At 38.2% G+C, this 18791-nt stretch overlaps 2 protein-coding genes across 3 annotated transcripts in view; both read left to right on the forward strand.

The window, feature by feature from the left end:
* The window catches only part of LOC117299189 (adhesion G protein-coupled receptor F4-like), a 39565-nt gene extending 35986 nt beyond the window's left edge, over positions 1-3579 (forward strand). Inside the window, exons 34-35 of the mRNA XM_033782652.1 lie at positions 725-828; positions 2715-3579. Coding sequence (XP_033638543.1) covers positions 725-792 — 68 coding nt within the window. The 3' untranslated portion in view covers positions 793-828; positions 2715-3579. The remainder of the gene's footprint in view (positions 1-724; positions 829-2714) is intronic.
* Positions 3580-7369: 3790 nt separating this feature from the next.
* LOC117296861 (transmembrane protein 179B-like) lies at positions 7370-17854 on the forward strand. 2 transcript variants are annotated; one of them, XM_033779961.1, is made up of 6 exons: positions 7370-7635; positions 8760-8950; positions 11604-11747; positions 12520-12643; positions 14834-14993; positions 16884-16962. In XM_033779961.1, exons 1-5 carry the CDS (start codon positions 7537-7539, stop codon positions 14960-14962), a joined length of 687 nt encoding a protein of 228 aa, XP_033635852.1. In that variant the 5' UTR covers positions 7370-7536; the 3' UTR covers positions 14963-14993; positions 16884-16962. The 2 variants fall into 2 exon arrangements, with proteins under 2 accessions (XP_033635852.1, XP_033635845.1); XM_033779954.1 differs by lacking the exon at positions 14834-14993 and having other exon boundaries at positions 7468-7635; positions 16884-17854.
* The last annotated feature ends 937 nt before the right edge of the window (positions 17855-18791 follow it).

The raw sequence follows: 18791 nt of genomic DNA on the forward strand, positions 1-18791 counted from the left end.
TATGATGAGCAAGACAATGGGCTTGGGTTTCGTTTTCAATGTTTGACCACAATTTTTCCTGTTTTAAGAATCATGTCTTGTGTGTCGGTCAAAGAATTTTACTGGATTTCTTTCCTGTCTTGTGTCGGTGAAATATTTTCTTCTTTTGTTAGAAAAATGTTCCTTGTTATTTTTCAATTAATGTCTTTGGTATGTACGTTTGGAATTATAAGTACCGAGTTATTCAAAACACATGGATAAACACAGCTGGGTAGAGAACAAAAATTAAGATTGAGAATTCGTTTTGAAAATGGGATCACTATTCGAAGGCAAGTAACACAAATAAAAGGAGGAGCGAATAGACAGCACTGAGTCTGTTTAAGATGCTTATTATTCTAATAAAAAGGTCTGATTTAAAATGTTTATGAACTGAAGTTTTTGGTTAATCTATTTTTTTATATAAAATTGAAAGATCAAATTGACTGGCTTCGTAATTTTCAAGATATGGTGAGATACAACATGGACAGAATGTAATTTATGATAATATTTGCCAAACTGGAATGAGCTTATTCCAACTACAGTTAATTTCTCTCTTTTCCTTTTAAACTCATAGGCCTAAATTTGATTACTTAAGGTTCCAAAATGTCACCACTACCTCAGTTTCAGTTACAATGGCTCAGCAACTGTTTGTTTTGAGGATTGTTAATTTCTAGGTGTTACTATTCTGTACACTTCTTTATTTTAGGCATTGACGGGACTTATAAAAGTCGCAAATCACCAAGACCCGCCTTTACAGTGCCTAGTCGTTTTTAGTCAGGGGCATGCTGATGGCCCGCATGCACTTTAATGGTAAAGGGTTTTACCTTGGTGTGTTTTAAGTCCTCCATTTTACATCTTCACTGCCCGCATCAGTGCACCCAACCATTGATCCATCCTGATTATTATGTACAATTTTCATGCATGGACAAAATGAAACTTTTCAATTTCATGATTGCCCCCATGAAGTCATAAATAGGCAAATTCAAGATACTGGAATACTTCCTTTCATCTGGATCATCTGAAGTGGGGGCATATAGGCTTACAGCCCAGAGGGCTTGGCAGGAGGAGAGGTGGGAAAACACTCTGATGGGAAAACACTCTGATGGGAAAACACTCTGATGGGAAAACACTCTGATGGGAAAACACTCTGATGGGAAAACACTCTGATGGGAAAACACTCTGATGGGAAAACACTCTGATGGGAAAACACTCTGATGGGAAAACACTCTGATGGGAAAACACTCTGATGGGAAAACACTCTGATGGGAAAACACTCTGATGGGAAAACACTCTGATGGGAAAACACTCTGATGGGAAAACACTCTGATGGGAAAACACTCTGATGGGAAAACACTCTGATGGGAAAACACTCTGATGGGAAAAGTCTGAGCACAGCAAGAAGAAAAACATTGGGCAAAGAAAGCAAGAAATACTTTTTACCATTGGGTTTAAAGTTGTGTGCATATCAAACTCTCTGGCCATGAGTGGGGGAGGGCATGCCAGGTGCTATTAACAACACATAAAACAAAATTGGCATTACAGAGGCATGTATATGGTCAGCTAAATATCTTGAACATTTAATATTATTTTTCTCGGCCTGGAGAGATCCAAACAGAAGAGGGCTCTCGATTTCTTGACACACTCACTTCATGGGCATCTGGCATAAGGAGGAGCAATAATTGTTGTTGGTTTCCTTTAAGACAAGAGTGGGGGCTGGCAATAATCAGTAGTAATAACAAAATAATAAGATATTGCTTTATGAATAAATAAACCGACCATAGGAGTTGTAGAAAATCTGTCTTCCTTGATTACAACTGGGCCTAAGTGAAATGAATAATCAAAGCTTGATATGAGTGAGGCACGCCTTAAGCAAAGACTTGACCAAATTCTCATGTCTTCGGCCACCGTTTATTCATTATCATGTGCACATTCAATGCATGGCATTCAATCCACATAACCATCATCCCCAATTGACTTCATTTCTTCCCAGCATGAAAGGCTGAACGCATGCGGCCAGATGACATCAGAAACGTTATTTTTTGACAAGTTATATAAGTACACAGCATTATAATTACTGTATTCAAAAGTCTGGTTCAAAATTTCGTTTTGGCACTTTGAGTTATCTATAAAGACCCATACCATGGTAAATGAACCCCTGTACTCGATAAATAAATGTTCACGCATTTTCCCAATAGGAAGGCATATCTGGAGCCTTTAAGCGCACTAATTCATAACTCTAGCTAGACCAAGGCGCAGTAGACACTTCGTCCCTGTACATGGGGACTTATTTCAGAGCCAACAATTAAGTCTGAAAACTGAGCACATTTTCCGTTGCCAACTTTGGCTCTATTTTTAGGTATAATGATGAGAGCAACATTTATTTGTGATTGGACAGAATTGAACGGTGACGAGATACCACTTCCATCTTTAAGAACGGTCAACATTCATTATTGTTTATGAATCATACATCTTTGAAACAGTATCTTGTTTCCAGTATTTAATCAGCTTATGTTTGTCTCCATCATTGCCGTTTTCTGTTTCTTTCCGTCGGCTAAAGTTTTGTTTTTCTCATCGGCTGTTGTCTTTGTTTGATAACGTATGGCATGTGAATGTAACTTTGTCTCATACAAACAATAATATGCACCATGGTATAATTTACACACTTCAAAATGTTTTGTTGATTTTCCCTCCTAAAGCTACCTTGACGAGTGGTGTTCAGTAATAACGGGCAGTCTGGTGCCTGCTGACCCAACTCTACGAAGACATTGGTTTCCCATCGGGTGATGAGGACACCCAACGCAGCTGTTAGGGTGCACCCAACTAAATAAACTCCCATAGCATACAGTGCAAAATGCTAATATTAAAAAATGCACGAAAAATACTTAGAAGTCTCACAACTTTTTACACTAAAGGAAAAATTATTTATTGACTCTTGAACTGTACCCCTCTGCTCAGTTTAACATTGGGCGTCCCTGGGCCCTTCCAGCTACCCCCTCCAAGCAAAAACACACCTTCACCAGTGTCATTTTTCAAAACGTCCAAGCATAAATTTTGAAAATGTCCCTACACCTCTCAGCTAATATAGGACCATTTTTTTGGGCCCAATGTCATCCAAAATACATCAAGTTGGAAGTCAACAACCCCATGTCACAATATTGCGCACATTTCTTTTTTACACTGAAACTGTTTTAGGGGCTGTGAAATTTGTCTTATATATAGAATATTTTGAGGGCCCCAACAAAAGAATTAAACTGAGCTCACACTCTGTTTTCTCCTGTTTAGTGGGGTGCACCCATAGTACGTACCATCAATTGTTTGTGTGGCCAGTCTAGACAGAACTCATATCAACCGGTGCCTTTTCTCTGAACAAATTATATATTTTGTTTGACTAATTATTTAAATGTTAAATATATACATAATGGATCTAACCATACAATTGTAAAACTGGTGGATGTTTTAGCTAGTTGAATGAGATTGTCATGTTGATATAAAGACATTTTATTCGTTTAAAGGCAGTGGACACTATTGGTAATTGTCAAAGACTAGCCTTCACAGTTGGTGTATCTGCATAAAATAACTAACCTGTGAAAATTTGAGCTCAATCGGTCATCACAGTTGCGAGATAATAATGAAAGAAGAAAACACCCTTGTCACACGAAGTTGTGTGCATTTAGATGGTTGATTTCGAGACCTCAAGTTCTAAACTTGAAGTCTCGAAATCAAATTCGTAGAAAATTACTTCTATCTCGAAAACTACTCCACTTCAGAGGGAGCCGTTTCTCACAATGTTTTATACTGCCAACCTCTCCACATTACTCTTTACCAAGTGAGGTGTAATGCTAATAATTATTTTGAGTAATTACCAATAGTGTCCACTGCTTTTATGTTTATGTGCAATAATCAGGATGACTTCTGTGAAATCTGACTTTTCGTGTTTTGCCGATAGTTTTATAAAAGTGCTAATTAATATTTTGTGGATGGTGATGAAAAGCAAATCAAACGAATGGCACGTCGCTTTGACTCGTGTGATAGAACCACACGTATGATTGAATTTAATTGGATTCTCCATGGTCATAACTTAGTGTAAATGGTTACAAGTAAAAAGGGCATTCATGATTTATGTTATGGTAACAGCTGAAATGAAAATATGTTCTAACGAGGTGCATGGAAGATTTATCTCAATATTTGTTTAGGCTAAGTATTTCTTTAACATAATATTGCTCATGGACTTTTAGTCGACTGATATAGAGCCTTTCAAACTTGCCTGAAGAAAAATAATAATTGATTATTTGATTATTTGATAATTTAATATATTTTTGTGGCGCTCAAACGGATGTGTACATTGTAGTGTCGAATGTAGAATACTGCATGGTGCAACTTCTATCTAGTTAGGTTTGGGGTAAAGGGCTGTTTCTGAAAAGACCGGTGGTGTCACTGGCTTGACGTTTCCGTTGGTATATGACTACCTTCGAAAACCATCTTCAGGAAAGGGAAGAAACTGTTGCGCCCCCGTTCTTTTAGAACCACAACTTATATAGAGATTATTTGCCACAATCCTTACAGGACTTGGTCTGTTTTTATATTTATTGTTTAAACAAAAACAATATTAATGCGCGTTGATCTATGAATAATTCGGTGCAATATGTTTCATTTTATGAGTTTCTTCTGGCATTAATATCGCCTCTGCTGATGGGCTGTTCATCTTGTTTCAATGTCCGAAGAGTTTTTTACCCATTAAACTTTTTTCGGATATAAGTTTAACGTGATTGAATTTCGTAGCTTTTAATGTTAGAATTTTAATTTCATTCATAAGTGTTCAATATTTTTTTAAACATCCCTTCTTAATTTCGATTTTAGTTTAGTGTCGTAAGATATACCAAAATATAAATAAAAGTTATGATAAAATGTATATGTTATTAAATTATACCAACACCTGTATATTATAAAGTGGGTCAGTTTGGTGTTTGAGTTTAACAATATCAATCTTACACTTCAGTAGGATACGACAAAAATCTCTCGTAAAAGCACTGATAGTATACACATAATGAATGTTTATGAGTGCAATGGTGCGAATATGTTCATGAGTTGAAAGATGGAATGTTCTATTCAACGAGGCGGAGCCGAGTTGAATGGAACATTCCAGCTTTCAACGAATGAACATATTCGCACCATTGCACGAATGAAAAACATTCATTATTTGTTTTATATAACATCCAAGTAGATCTTTGTCATTTTGATTGAAAGATACAACTTCCAAAACAAACAAAGCGTAGGCCTCCAATTTTTAATTGTAGAAGACGAATGCTAGTAATTTTACTAATATGCCTTGCTGCGTTACCGAAGACAACGCGCACGCAGTGATGTTTTTACTCAGCTTTTTCGTTCCATCCGAAAAGTACCATTGCACGCTGGCAGCGTGCAATGGTACTTTTCGGATGGAACGAAAAAGCACGGTGAGTGACTCAGCATGCAATGGTACTTTTATTTGCTATCACGTGACGGACAATCCTCCAATCAAATGGCAAGGATCTGCTTGGGTGTTATATAATATTGATTATTCTGAGATATACACCATTGGGCTTTGGGAGTACATACATATAGTTTTGCAAGAAACGCGGAAAAAAAATTCGCTTGGACCTTTGTTTAACATACGGACGGAGTTGTATATACATTCATTTAAATCACATTCTTTAACCAATTTAGTGCACATTCTTTAACTTAATTTATTATTATTAGCACTTAAGTTACTTAATGAATGTATTTATTCTCAAATTATTAAATTAAGACTGGAACAGAAATTGACCCGTGTTCTTGGTTAGCTTCCGGGTAGCATGAAGAGTCAAGACTCGAGTGTTGAATCGATGGAATTCATCAGTTATCCATTAGACCTACGTTTCAGGGTTTTTGAAGTTTTCAAATTCAAAGACCAATCCAGCGGCACACAGTAAATAACAAGTTCCTATTAGGCTGAAGAGATTTTTACTTTTGTGAGCCGAGTAAGCCTTAGCCATTATTCGTTCATATTGTTTCGATTCCATGGGAAATTCGAGCGTTGGCCGGGCCCAAATTGGAAAGAAAATTAGGCGGCCATCTTGCTCGTTCGCCATTTACAATTTGTATTGTTGCATCATTCAATTCCATGTAAGCTTGTCAGTTAGCATCGTTTTGATGTGCACACAATATTATTGGCTGTTAGGCCTAACAAGCAGTCTTATGAAATTGTGCACTGGACTAATGCCAACGAGAGAATTCCCTGGGACAAATGTGATTGAATGAATCACAAATTGGCATTTTCACACTTGTGCCTTAACTGTTTTTTCCCCCTCACAAAAATCGTTACTGCAAATAAAGCCATTTGGATATTTTAAGTGTGATTCGAACTCATCTTAAATTTTTACATTTAAATAAATTATTATTCACTTCAATTAATGATTGACTGAATAACATTTTGAAGCAATGGGGTGAGGATAAAGGGCTTATGTACAAGTTGATTACGCACACATTATGAAACTGTGGGCCCATAGCCGCCCCTTTGAAAATAAAATGTGAAATAATTTATAAATCTGGAACATATTCTTGATATCAGTCACTGTGGACCGTGAATGCAGGAAATAAACATGGTTGGTAAAAATTAACTCGATAAAGAGTGCTTGGGGAACATGAGCCCACAACTTCATAAAGCATGTAACAATTTTGCTAAGCCCGAAATATTTTGCTTGTTACAGAAACTGGATCTTTGCTCAGCAAACTATAATTTGTCAAGCGGTGTGTGCCGATCAGCTTAACGAAATTGGGCCCTGGATGGTGTAGCATCTCCGAATCCAGATTCTGGTTAATTATTTACGTACCCGGAAATGTTTATTTGTGCAGGGGCGGGGCGGGGCGAAGTCAATGTAGGGGAGGGGCCAATCACCTGAATGCTGCCTTATTGTATACTAATTTCTAATTTTGTCAAATTAAAAAAGTATTGACTGAACATTGTGTCTGATTTAGTGTCATTTTGTGTGATTATCGTCTGTGTAGGCCGTTCATGAGTGGCCTTGCTGGGGGGGGGGGGGCACAGGAATGTTTCGGGGGCGGGGCTCGGATTGCATTTTAGTTAAAAGCTCCATCGAACCAATAATGCTTTGTTCTTTTTTATGTGATGTTTGTCATATTTTGGGAGGGGTTGGCAACAGTTAGTTTCTGCTCACTGTGATCTCGCTTTCAAAATAATGAGTCATAATTTCAACGTTGTTGTGGTTATTACTTGGTAAACAGTATGACTCGATGAGATGAGGCTGCCGAAGTATTATGAATTTCGCGCAGGTTGTCATGTTGTTCACTCTGTGAATGAAAATTGAGTGCGTGTTCTTGCGTCCTTGAATGCGTCCAGACGCTAGACTGGAGTTCCTATAGTGTCTTTCCAGTTTTTAGACAGCACCCGGGCCCGACGACGTACGTGTGTTGTGATGTGTATGTCAGTCAGTCGGATCGGGGTCACGGAAGCCAGCTTTCTCTCTAGTGTACATCATCATCATGGCGGTCGATGGGTGTCTCCTTATCACAGAAACAGTTCTGTATTTTGTCGTGTTTTTCACTGGTTTGATATCTGCAGTTACTGTTGGAATATCACGGGTGAGTTTGTTTATCTGTTGGAATATATTTGTATGTTCTCTTAATCGTTAGGTAACTTACATTTCCTCAAACATTTTGGGGACTACATTGCAATACATTATTTTAAAAAACATTCATGAATGTTTGACATACAAATTCCGGCTGCCGTAAAAATTCAGTATAATTTGTTAACTTTCTTAGCGTGTAGACTAATTATTTTTAAATACCTACTACCAAAGATTCTAAATGTTGTACTATGTTGTTTAAACCAAACTATCTGTCAAATGAGATTGTTTGGTTTATGTTAAAAACAATGACTATTTATTAAACTAAATAATGAGTGAAAATGTGCAGTCGTCGTTCAACAAAATACTACCTTGTGGTTGAGGTTATTTCAACAACTTGGTTGATGTTATTTCGGATAAACTTTCATCCACCGCTGCACTTCTTTATCTTTACTTTTTCATTCGTTAAATGCCATTTGATCTGTGGTTTAAAAAAGGCTGCATCCTATCATATTCATATGATGGATAACATTCCGTATGGCGCCACCACTTTTTCACTAATTTTTACAAAAAAGGATATCTCATTGAGGTAAATTAGATACTATATTATTTCATATCGAATGAAAAAGTGGTGGCGCCATACGGAAACTTTTCCCATATGATATACATACGTACAATTGTGTTACAAATTATGAGGTTTCATATGCAATAACTAATTTTTACTTTTTTATTAAGAGACCCACTTAACATGCTTAATAATGTATATGTAGCACCTTATAATATTTATGTTTTTAAAAATCAATGTGCTGCTCAGCTGCTGATCAGCAGACACTGCCAGAAACACCGGGGTATACCCCTTCTCTATAAACGATTTATTAGTGTTCTGGGTCCCTTTATGTGCGTTGCACATGGGATCGACAATTTTATATATGTGCATCTGCTCTGAAAGATGAAGCTATGGTTAATTATGGTGCCTTGAAAGTGTCAAGACCAGGACTCAAAACTCAAATTTTGCCTTCAGATCAGAAACACAAGAGCTTGAGTCCTTTGCGCTTGACCGCCTGGCCACGACACGCCATGCTTCTACCATCCCCTTCCAGAACCATTGTAAACTTCTAACTTTGTTTCCCCCTTGAACAGGTGTCATTTGCTGGGGACTGTTTACTCTTTGCCGAGGTGAAATGGTGCAATTCGACTGCATTCTACTTTACAGAGCTTGGTAGCAATGGCGTGTGTGGATTCAGCGTTGGACTAGAGATAATTGCCTGTTTCTATGCCCTCCTTTTTGGTTTATATCATGTGTCCATCTTCTTTCAGTGGGCTAAAGAAAGGTAGTGTATTATTTGTTTGTTTAACTCTTACAAGTTAGTTGTTATAAACTGCTTTCCTGTAATTATTGAGGAGAGCTCTTTGCGTTCACCTGTATGCTTCGTTTTTGAAAGGGCAAGGGCACCAAGGCATTTTCTCCAAGGGCACCCTATGAGGAAATTTTTATTGCAGCGTTTCAAGGGCACCAAGGCAATGAATAGGAGGCATAAAAGCAATCGCCTTCAGTGCTTCCGTGAAGTATCGGGCCTGTTAGAGAATTAATAGCCTCAACATCTCAACAAAACTATTTTTAAACACTGCACACACAGATTCTTGTAATTTGAGTGGTGGAACGCTCGTCACATGCCATCCTGTATTTTGGCCTAGTGCACTGCCGCGATGCTCCACAATTCACTAAAGGAGTTCTATATGGATAATTATAGGAAGCTTGGGACAGTTTGCAGTGTCATTTGCTAAATAACGATTCCCTGCCCATTTGTCAATGGCCTCCATTGCCCCAGGTCTTGACCTTGGTGCCCCTTCAAAAGTTTCCATTGACTTTACAAAATGAAAATGGTCTCGTTCTTTTTAAGATGTCATTCCAGGCCTGGTACATGACAGTCATACACATTTAGGGCTTTTTAGAATACGTGTCGTTTTTTCTGTGTCTATTTTGTGTTAACTTTAAAAATGACAAGGATCTAAACTGTGTAATTTAAAAATAAATATTAAAAAAAAATTAAAATTTCCTTTTCGCATTCATGCCGGATACAACTAAGCGGTGGAGTCTTGTATGGTGGATGATTGTATTCTGTGACAATGCTCTCATAAAGCATCCGGATATTTGTATAAACCTTTCTATAAACTCCTCATAGAAAAAGTGTGTGTACACAGTATGAAACCACCACACTTAACTGCTGTAGGCCTCTACACTGACAATGCCACTAGTGGTCCCATGGGAATTTCCCATACTGTCACTGTGATTCATGTGTGCATACGTGAATTATGAGCTGTGTAGAATTGTTTGCAGGAAGTAGACTGTGTTTATTTTAATGTAGCTCAAATGCTTACAGGAAATTCAGGTGTGTCGATAAGAATTTCAATGTTATCTATCCATCGGTGTGAAATGTGAATTTAAATGACAATACTTCTCTCACTCTTAAACGGCTCATTAAAGCCATTGGACCCTTTCGGTAAACAGTATTGTCCAAGGCCCACACTTCGTGTATCACAACTTCTATATCAAATAACAAACCTGTGAAAATTTGGGCTTAATCGGTCATCGGAGTCGGGAGAAAATAACGGGAAAACCCACCCTTGTATCCGCGCGTTTCGCCGTGTCATGACATGTGTTTAAAATAAATCCGTAATTCTCGTTAACGAGAATTGATATTGTTTTACTGTTTTCTCAAAAAGAAAAAAACATTTCATCGAATAATATTTCAAGAGAAGTATTTCACCACTACCTTCTGTAAACCCTGTAAGTTATTTGTAAATCTGTGAACTTTTTTTTGTTTTTCCTGTACCGAAAGGGTCCAATGGCTTTAATTAACAAATTTTCTACAACTTAATCATTCAGTTGTTTTAATCCTATAATATGTAGATCTATAAACAATGAAACTAACCCCAACATTCCAGACTGAATATGTCCACTCAGGAACAATAATCTCTAATAGGAATACACAATATGGTAAATGTTATGAGAGATTAAAAATGTGGTGTGGTGCATAAAATTGATTCTCAAAATGCTTTAGGCCTATACTATTGAAAGCTTACTGTATTTCTAACCAAATGTTTGCATTTGCACTACTGAAATTTACCAAAATGTGTACCTTCCCTTTAATACCTTCCCTTTAATAAAGTTAGGGTCATAGATTAGTTTTTTGATTTTTGGGGTTGAACAAAGAATTGACTAGAGTGGGATTCGAACCAACGACCTCCGGATTAACGTGCCGGCGCTCTACCAACTGAGCTATCTAGCCCTATATTGGCGGTGTCCCTATTTTGTCAATATCTTTAATCGGGGGTGCCAGTCGGAAGCCATACAACCGTTAACTGCCGTGTAGCCAGGGATCACACCCAAATTACGATACAACCTGGGAAGCGGCAGCTAGGGGATCACCTTAAGGGGATGCGACTTTTTGTTTCAGATATCAATATAAACCACAAGGGAAACTGACTGGGTAAATTTGTAAATGATTTTTGGGGTTGAACAAAGAATTGACTAGAGTGGGATTCGAACCAACGACCTCCGGATTAACGTGCCGGATTAGTTTTTTGTCAAGAAAAACAACTGGTTTTTTTTTTGGGGGGGGGGGCAATATTATCAAGAAAGATAGGCTGATGCTGCAATGCTGCTACATGTACTATTAAGCTAACATAGGGTGTCAAATTCTCCTGGTGTTGCAAACTTGTTACATGTTCATAATGTAGGTGTTAAGCCTGGTTCATACTTCCTGCGAATGCGAAACGAATGTTGACGACACAAAATTTGCAACGAATTTCGCAGCAGTTCAGCTCTGGGCAAATCACTTGCGAATATCGCTGAGAAGGGATAGTTGTGACGTCAAATTCACATCAAATTCGCTTCGCATTCGCATGTATTGTGAACCGGGCTTTACCTTGAAACTTGTGAGTATTTTTCTCACCTTGTTGTATGTGTTTTTCTTCCATCAGGCGAGGGTTGTTGCTCCCAGCGATTATCATCAATGTATTGTGCCTTGTTCTCCTCTTCATTGATTCCTGTATACTCAGCATTGGATTCAAACGATTTTGTGCAAGTTTAACGGGCGGCGCATCTCTTGGAAGTAAAGTAACTGAGTAAGTTCCTCCTTAAGATGTTTTGACCGGTTGTGAGTTAGCCATGTTAAGCAGCTGCGGCTAGATCACCTTGGTGACATCCGTTGAAACATCTTTATTTTATCATATGTGAAACCCTCATCATTCCACCCACCCACCATGAAAATATTTTAAAAATTGCTATATATTTGGTTTGCGGTAACACCATGTGTGTATCTACTTGCCAGGTACATTTTGTTCTTTAGACTTAAATAACTGACTTTATGTTCTTCTACCATGGAGTAGATCTTCCGACTTCTCAGTTCTGAAAAGGACTGCTTTTTAACTACTACCTGGGCAGAAAGTAGAAAATCACTTCAAGTGAATGTTATTGTGTTTGTTAAAATAACATAAAACAATGTCAACTCTGTGGTCTTTAAGATAATGTACAATGTATGTAAGGTTGAATCAACAAGGTTAAAATAATGATCTCCGAAGTTATCGTTTTCCTGTGAAAATGTCCTTGTCATAACGAAACTTGAAGATACTAACAAAATAGGGTGACTGCCAATTCAAGGACAAGATAGCTCAGTTGGTAGAGCGCTGGCACGTTAAAGACACTGGACACTATTGGTAATTGTCAAAGACCAGTCTTCTCAATAATAATAATAATAATAATAATAATAATAATAATAACTGTCTGTGGCATCTGACATACAAAATTTGCAATCTAACTCATTTGATTTGTACCCACTATTTGACGAACAATGTTGTAAAATTCATGGTGGAATTTACTTCTTCTTTATTTCAAAAGTTGTGCAACGGTACCAGGTGATCTTAATTGGAACAGTGGAGCTACTTGTGGAACGACACAAGACAAAAAATCTCATGGCACCTACGCAGGCGGAAATTTCTTTGGCTTTTTGACCACGGCACAGGTAAGTGTTTCTCCCTGGTGTGTTATTTGCGGGGTTTAGCTGTCATGGCTGACTATTTAATGTTGAAATGTGATGTTTGATTTGGTTTTAATTACTGACACCTATGCTTGAGTGTGATTGGTTTGTTACTGGATCTTCAAACAAATGTTGCTTTGAGCTTATTAATCTTCCTGCCTTCACTGTTTTCAACTCTTCTGAATGGCCTATTGTGTTTTGATTAACTTCCCCGGGTCGACCCCAGTGTGCTTATCTGGGTGAGCCCCTGACATGAGCTAATCAAACGCCAACTTCGGCATTCACACCAACTTCAGTGAAAAATAAAGTCGGCATTCAAGTTTTATCGTTTTCAATATATGCCAGACTTGCATAATACTTTTTTTGATCTAGATTTTTCAATCTAGACACATTTATCTTTGGTGTGTTTTTATTATGAAAGCCATCAAAATCCTTCAAAACTACTCTGGTGTGTGTTTTCAAGTAATCAGGGGTCGATTTCACAAAGAGTTAGGACTCGTCTTATCTCGAGTTAGGACGAGTAACTCGTCCTAACTTAGGATTAATCTTAAGGTCTGCATGCTACAGTGCAGGGTTTGGGACTCGTCCTAAGTCTTGAGATTAGTCTTAAGTTAGGAAGAGTTTTGTGAAATCGACGGCTGCTTACTTTAACAATTTGTTGAGGTGCCAAAAGCAGGAGTGTTGTACTGCTATTTGCTTCTGCTGATTCTTTGCTGGTTGTTTCTCTGTTGAAAGTGTACAGTTATGTATTAGTATCTGTATGCTTAGTGTTTGTATGCTGTTTCTTGAAGCTCCTAACATTGAACCTGTGGTAGCTTCTCTGGATTCTTTCATCTTTCATAGTCCAAATTGAATGAGGCTGCATTGCCATACCCATTCCGTCCATATTGGCCTAGCAACTGATTGTAACTGGGTCTGTCATTTCAATCAAACATATTTAAGTCCAAACAGTGCAGCGATAACGAAAACTATAACGGTCAAGACGCAAAGAGAAAGCATTCTATTGGTTGAATTGCTCTATGCAGAATACGCACACGCTCATTCAACCAATGGAATGTGTTCTCTTTGCGTAGTTATCGTTATCATTATTCGTTATCGCTGCAGTGGGACCGAGCCTTAAGGGTGTCTTTACCTGTAGCTTGCAATAGACATTTGATGTTAACTCTGAAAGCACGAATGGGCTTTTTTATCATAAGTGATGCTTTACATTGTAGGAAGCATTGTCATAAAGTTTGGACCTGGGCTTAATTTTATGGCGCTGCTTTACCGATATGTACCACAGAAATCTGCACTTTATGGAGGCACTGTTAGCTCGGTGTTTTGTGCTGAAAGATGCATTAAGCCATGTCATTTTGTCATAATAACATATGATTCTATAGTTTATACAAAGCAGCACATCCACAGCTCTGTGTTTGATTGTACTCCACCTATAGCCAGACTTGTGTATTTACCGACCCTAGACGTTTTCAGTAGCATTTACCTTGGTGTATCAAGTACTGCATGTGTATTTAATGGTGCACACAATACATCCATAATTAGTATTAACCATACATGTATCAGTCTTATTGCACTTCCCATCTGCCACATAGTAGCACATTGTATTCACTGTAGGCGTCTCATTTCAGAGTGCTCTACTAGCCTAGAAAGTCACTACCAGCCACTTCAAGTGTAGAAAAAGCCTTTCCCAGACTCAACAAAACACTGTTGCAGAGCAGTCTTCCACGCAAAAATATAGTTCCAAATTCAATACTGTGAATTTTTTCTTGTGACAAGAAAATTCTTGTCCACTATGAATGAGCTACAAGTCTTACGGATCTCCCCCCCCCCCCCAAATTTGAGCTCTGGTGGTTTAAATTATAGATGGAGAACAATTGGTTCACATTTGAAATGATGCTTGACAAGTTGTTATCCTTGTAAAAAGGAAAAGTGAAAAGGTCCTCAACCTGCTGTTGAACTAAATGTAAATGGGAGCCGCTTTGAAACTAAATGTACATGTAGTCGTTCATTGTGTACGAGCAGTGTTAGTTGGTAGTTTATGCTTTAAACACTTCCTTGCTTATATGCAGTTAAAACGCAATCCATACTGCAAGTAGCTTAGTTAACACTTCTCATCATCATCTACCATCACTTTCTGTTCACTGATCATCATGCCCCCCCTCCCACTACTCTGTACAGAGCGCATCATGGTTCACTGTGCTGTTTTGGGCTTTATTACTGGCGGTCTTAATTGCCCGCCGCCTCATGGACAAGGGTACACCAGAGGATGGTGCCACGGCGGACGAACGAAAACCCATGCTAACGTAACACGCTCACATGGGCGCACAGACATTTGCAAGTTAGTGACTTCTTGGGTTTTTTGCATGTTGCTGAAAATTCTATTATGATTTAGGACAAACGGTTTCTCGGTTATGATCTGCATCAATCGATTAACACACAGCCATGTTGGTGTCTATCTCTCAAGACATGGTGATCTGTATCATGCTTCCATGTCTTTGTCATGTCCCCTGTATCCAATAACAACCATGAGTACTTGTTCTCATCAGAGCTGAAAGGGTCCAGACTAAATGTTCCTCATTCATAACTTTAATTTGATTCATGGAGAACAAAAATTAGAATTAAATGGCTAAACTGTGACAAAGCTACATGTACTGTATGGTTTATTTGGACCTCTTTGAAACCATGGCTAAGGCTTAAGCCCGGCTCATACTGTACGTCCTGCGAATGGGAATGCAGGCGACTTTTGATGCCACATCTGTTTTGGCAGCAAATGTTTTGCAGGAGTTGAGCACATTTCAACTGATGCCAATTGTTCAATGCAAATTTGTGGCGTCAAAATATGTATCGCATTCGCAATCACAGGTAGTATGAATCGGGTCCAGACTTTTTCTGCGTAGCCTCTCACCGGAAGCGCCCATTTTGAAATTGATTGATGGAACTTAAGTCAGATCCAAATGCTCAGTGGTTTTAAAAAGAGCCTCAAAGACACACTCTGTGCATTGTGAGTTTGAGTTTGAGTTGACTAAAAAAGCAAGTGTTGTTATTTTGTTCACCTGTAACCAGTAACCTGATTTAAGAATGCAATCAGTGGTGCATTGACATTTTGCCTGTTGTTACTTTTTGCATGTCATGTTCATGACTCATGTTAAGTTCAAGTTTGAAATGTCAGTGATGTTGTCCACTAATCAATCTATCTCTGTATACTCTTTACAATACAGGTTCTTCCTGGAGTTGCATGTACTATTGACTGTCTCTCAAATATCTTATTCATTATAATACCTTTATTAATTACTGGTGTTCAGACACTAACAAATAAAGCTCCTCTGCTTTTGTTTATGTGCACAACCACAATCATGGGTACAATTTGTTTTTCCCACGGTCAGCCATTTTGTGGAGTCAACGGTCGGCCATTTTGTGGAGTCAAAACTTTGTGACGTGCCGTGTTAGTTCATGACGTAAAAATTTAAAACGTGCAATTTTGAGGCATGGTTATGTAGATCATTCTATTCTGCTTTTAAATTATCTTTCTAACCATATGCTTTTCATAACAAACGGTTTCAAATGCTTTTCAAAGATCAACTCGATTGATCCAAGGCAACGTGTTCCTTAATATCAATGATGGAGAAAAAGTGCTTTGAGTTTTTTCGAAGTGTTTTGAGTCTGTGAAGAGTTACGGTACTCAATAGTTATCAGTTGCTCACTTGTTGTCTTTGTAATAAAACATGTACCACCCATTGTGGCTGTGCCCATATGAAGGGGTCTACTTGATGAAATATAAAAATACCTTTAATAGAATGAACTTGGGTATTTCACGAGGAGTTCCTTAGAAATATGAATTGTAGCATCACTTTTTGATGTAAAAGTGCTAAATATTGATTCATTTAAAATGCTAGTCATATTTAGATGAATCTTAAATGCTTTAGTGCAATCAGGCCATTGCCTACATGTATGTGGCAAGTCATTAAATGTCTGTCGCGGTGATAGCTGGCGCTGACACTGGCGTCTGGCAATATTCTCACAAAACTGCTGGCACCCGCAAGACTACTGCTCTCACTCTGTGCAGTCGGTAGGAAACAGCTTTACGCGAGAGCAGTATTCAACCGCGGAGAACTGATCCATTATGCCACCACCACAACTTGGCTATCACTGGGACAAACCATTAACGACTTATCCACAAGTCTAGCCATTGCCATGTCCTCTCATTCTTTTTTTCCTTTCATCTTTGCAGGGAGCGTCTTGGTTCGGTGTCTTGTTCTGGCTGATTATTCTTGTGTCTTGTATCGTCCGACGTATCCGAGACAGGCCGGCTCTGGACCCAAACTCTGACAAAGCCCCCATCGCAAATGTCACCATCTAGAAGCACTTAGGCTTCTCCTCTCTGCCCTGTTAAAGGTGAAGTCAAACCACAGGTGTCAAAATCACCAAGGAAGTTTTTCTGAATTGAAAAAACTTCCAAGGATTGATTTTGCACCTCTTTTTTTTAAGAGCGGGAAATTCCTGCAAACAAATCTTTATATTATATTCTTTTATTATTATGATTTAAGCAACATTTGCATTGTTTATAGATTAAAAAAGAATTTTTTTTACACAGTAACTAGTAGAGGTAAACAGTTAGGTAAAGTCGAACCGCAGGCGTCAAAAACATCAAGGAAGTTGTTCTGAATTGAAAGAACCCCCACGGATCGATTTGGCACCTTTTTTTAAAGAGGGAAGTTCCCGCATAAAATCTCTATATTATATCGTTTTACTAGTAAGATTTTAGCAACATTTGAATTGTTTAGAGAGGATGACAGAATCATTTTTTTTTACACACTTATCAGTACAAACAAACAGTTGGTTTGAATTCGTGTAGTTAAAAAATAGCAAAATGTACCAAAGGTGGGTTTCGGGGGAAGACCGTGCAGCTGAACAATGTGAACAAACATAGATAAAAACATTCGCTATAAGAGTTGAGCTCAACAAGCCATTTGCGTGTTAGATTTGAATAATGTCTGGTACAATGACTTGCTTGATCACAAGTTATCACTTAAGATTATATTCCTCAGACTAGCGAGACAGTTGCTATTCACATGACTAAGGGCAAGCTTTTGCGTGGTTTGTAAGAGAAGGTGAACACCCATACGCGATTCTGAATGGATGTGTATGGTACCAGGGTTTGCTTATCTGGAGGTTGCTATACAAAAGCTTGCCCTGAACCATTTGACTTACATGTAGCAACTGCCTCGATAGTCTGAGGAATTCAAATGTAAGCGGTACATTGTAACTACGCGAGTCATTGTACCAGACATTATTCAAATCTAACTCGCAAATGGCTTATTCAAACAGGGTAAAAGTTTGTCTGAAAATGCATTACGTCAAAGCATGGTGTATACACCTTCATTCACTTCAGGAATGATGAGCATTATGCAAAGATAAATTCTGGTTGTTGTTTTTTAAATGTTTTATATACCCCTTATTGTACACAAGAGGGTGAAGGAAAAATGAACTATTTGCAAGTGAACTTTTTGTGTGACTTGACTCTGAGTCTGCGGAAGCTGGCCACATATTATTTGTGCATGTTATTCATATCAACATAATATTGATGTACATGAGCAATGATTATTTTTGGTTTGATGAGGGTCGTAGGTTCGAATCACACTTGAGTAGTGTTGCTGCGGATGCTTTTATCCAGCAGGACTCTTGGCAAGGGAGATTGGGGGGGGGGGGGGGGGTGGGCGGGGTCACTTAGCAAACAGTACCTCTCACAAATCAGTTCAGGGTAAAACTAACAATCATGACATCTTTATGAGATGTTCCTAATGTCATAGCAATAAAAAACAATGAGTTTGATTTTTTTTATAGTTTTAAAAACAAAATATATTCCAAAGAGGGGTCGGTCTTCTTGCCTTGGTTTTGTTGCATTGATTTAAAACGGTAAAACAAAATGAATTCACCATTGGGTATATTGACCCAAATTACCTGGCGTCATCATCCGCAAGATGCCATTCTAGGAGAGCAGTAAACAAAATTAACAAGTTGACATGGTATAGTAAATGTTTGCAGTAGCACCATGTAATAATAATCTCTAAATGAGTTGGGGTGGTTCTGAAAACAACCGTTGATTTCAACTCAACATTTCAATCAGTATGCTCTGATC

The sequence above is a fragment of the Asterias rubens genome, chromosome 1 (assembly GCF_902459465.1).
Source record: "Asterias rubens chromosome 1, eAstRub1.3, whole genome shotgun sequence".
Lineage (NCBI taxonomy): Eukaryota > Metazoa > Echinodermata > Asteroidea > Forcipulatida > Asteriidae > Asterias > Asterias rubens.

Excerpts from the sequence above, each read along its gene's own strand:
- LOC117296861 (XM_033779961.1), top strand. The coding sequence starts at position 7,537 with ATGGCGGTCGATGGGTGTCTCCTTATCACAGAAACAGTTCTGTATTTT. Across the intron at positions 7,636-8,759 it reads TTACTGTTGGAATATCACGG|GTGTCATTTGCTGGGGACTG; the intron begins GTGAGTTTGTTT and ends CCCCTTGAACAG. Across the intron at positions 11,748-12,519 it reads CTTGGAAGTAAAGTAACTGA|TTGTGCAACGGTACCAGGTG; the intron begins GTAAGTTCCTCC and ends TTATTTCAAAAG.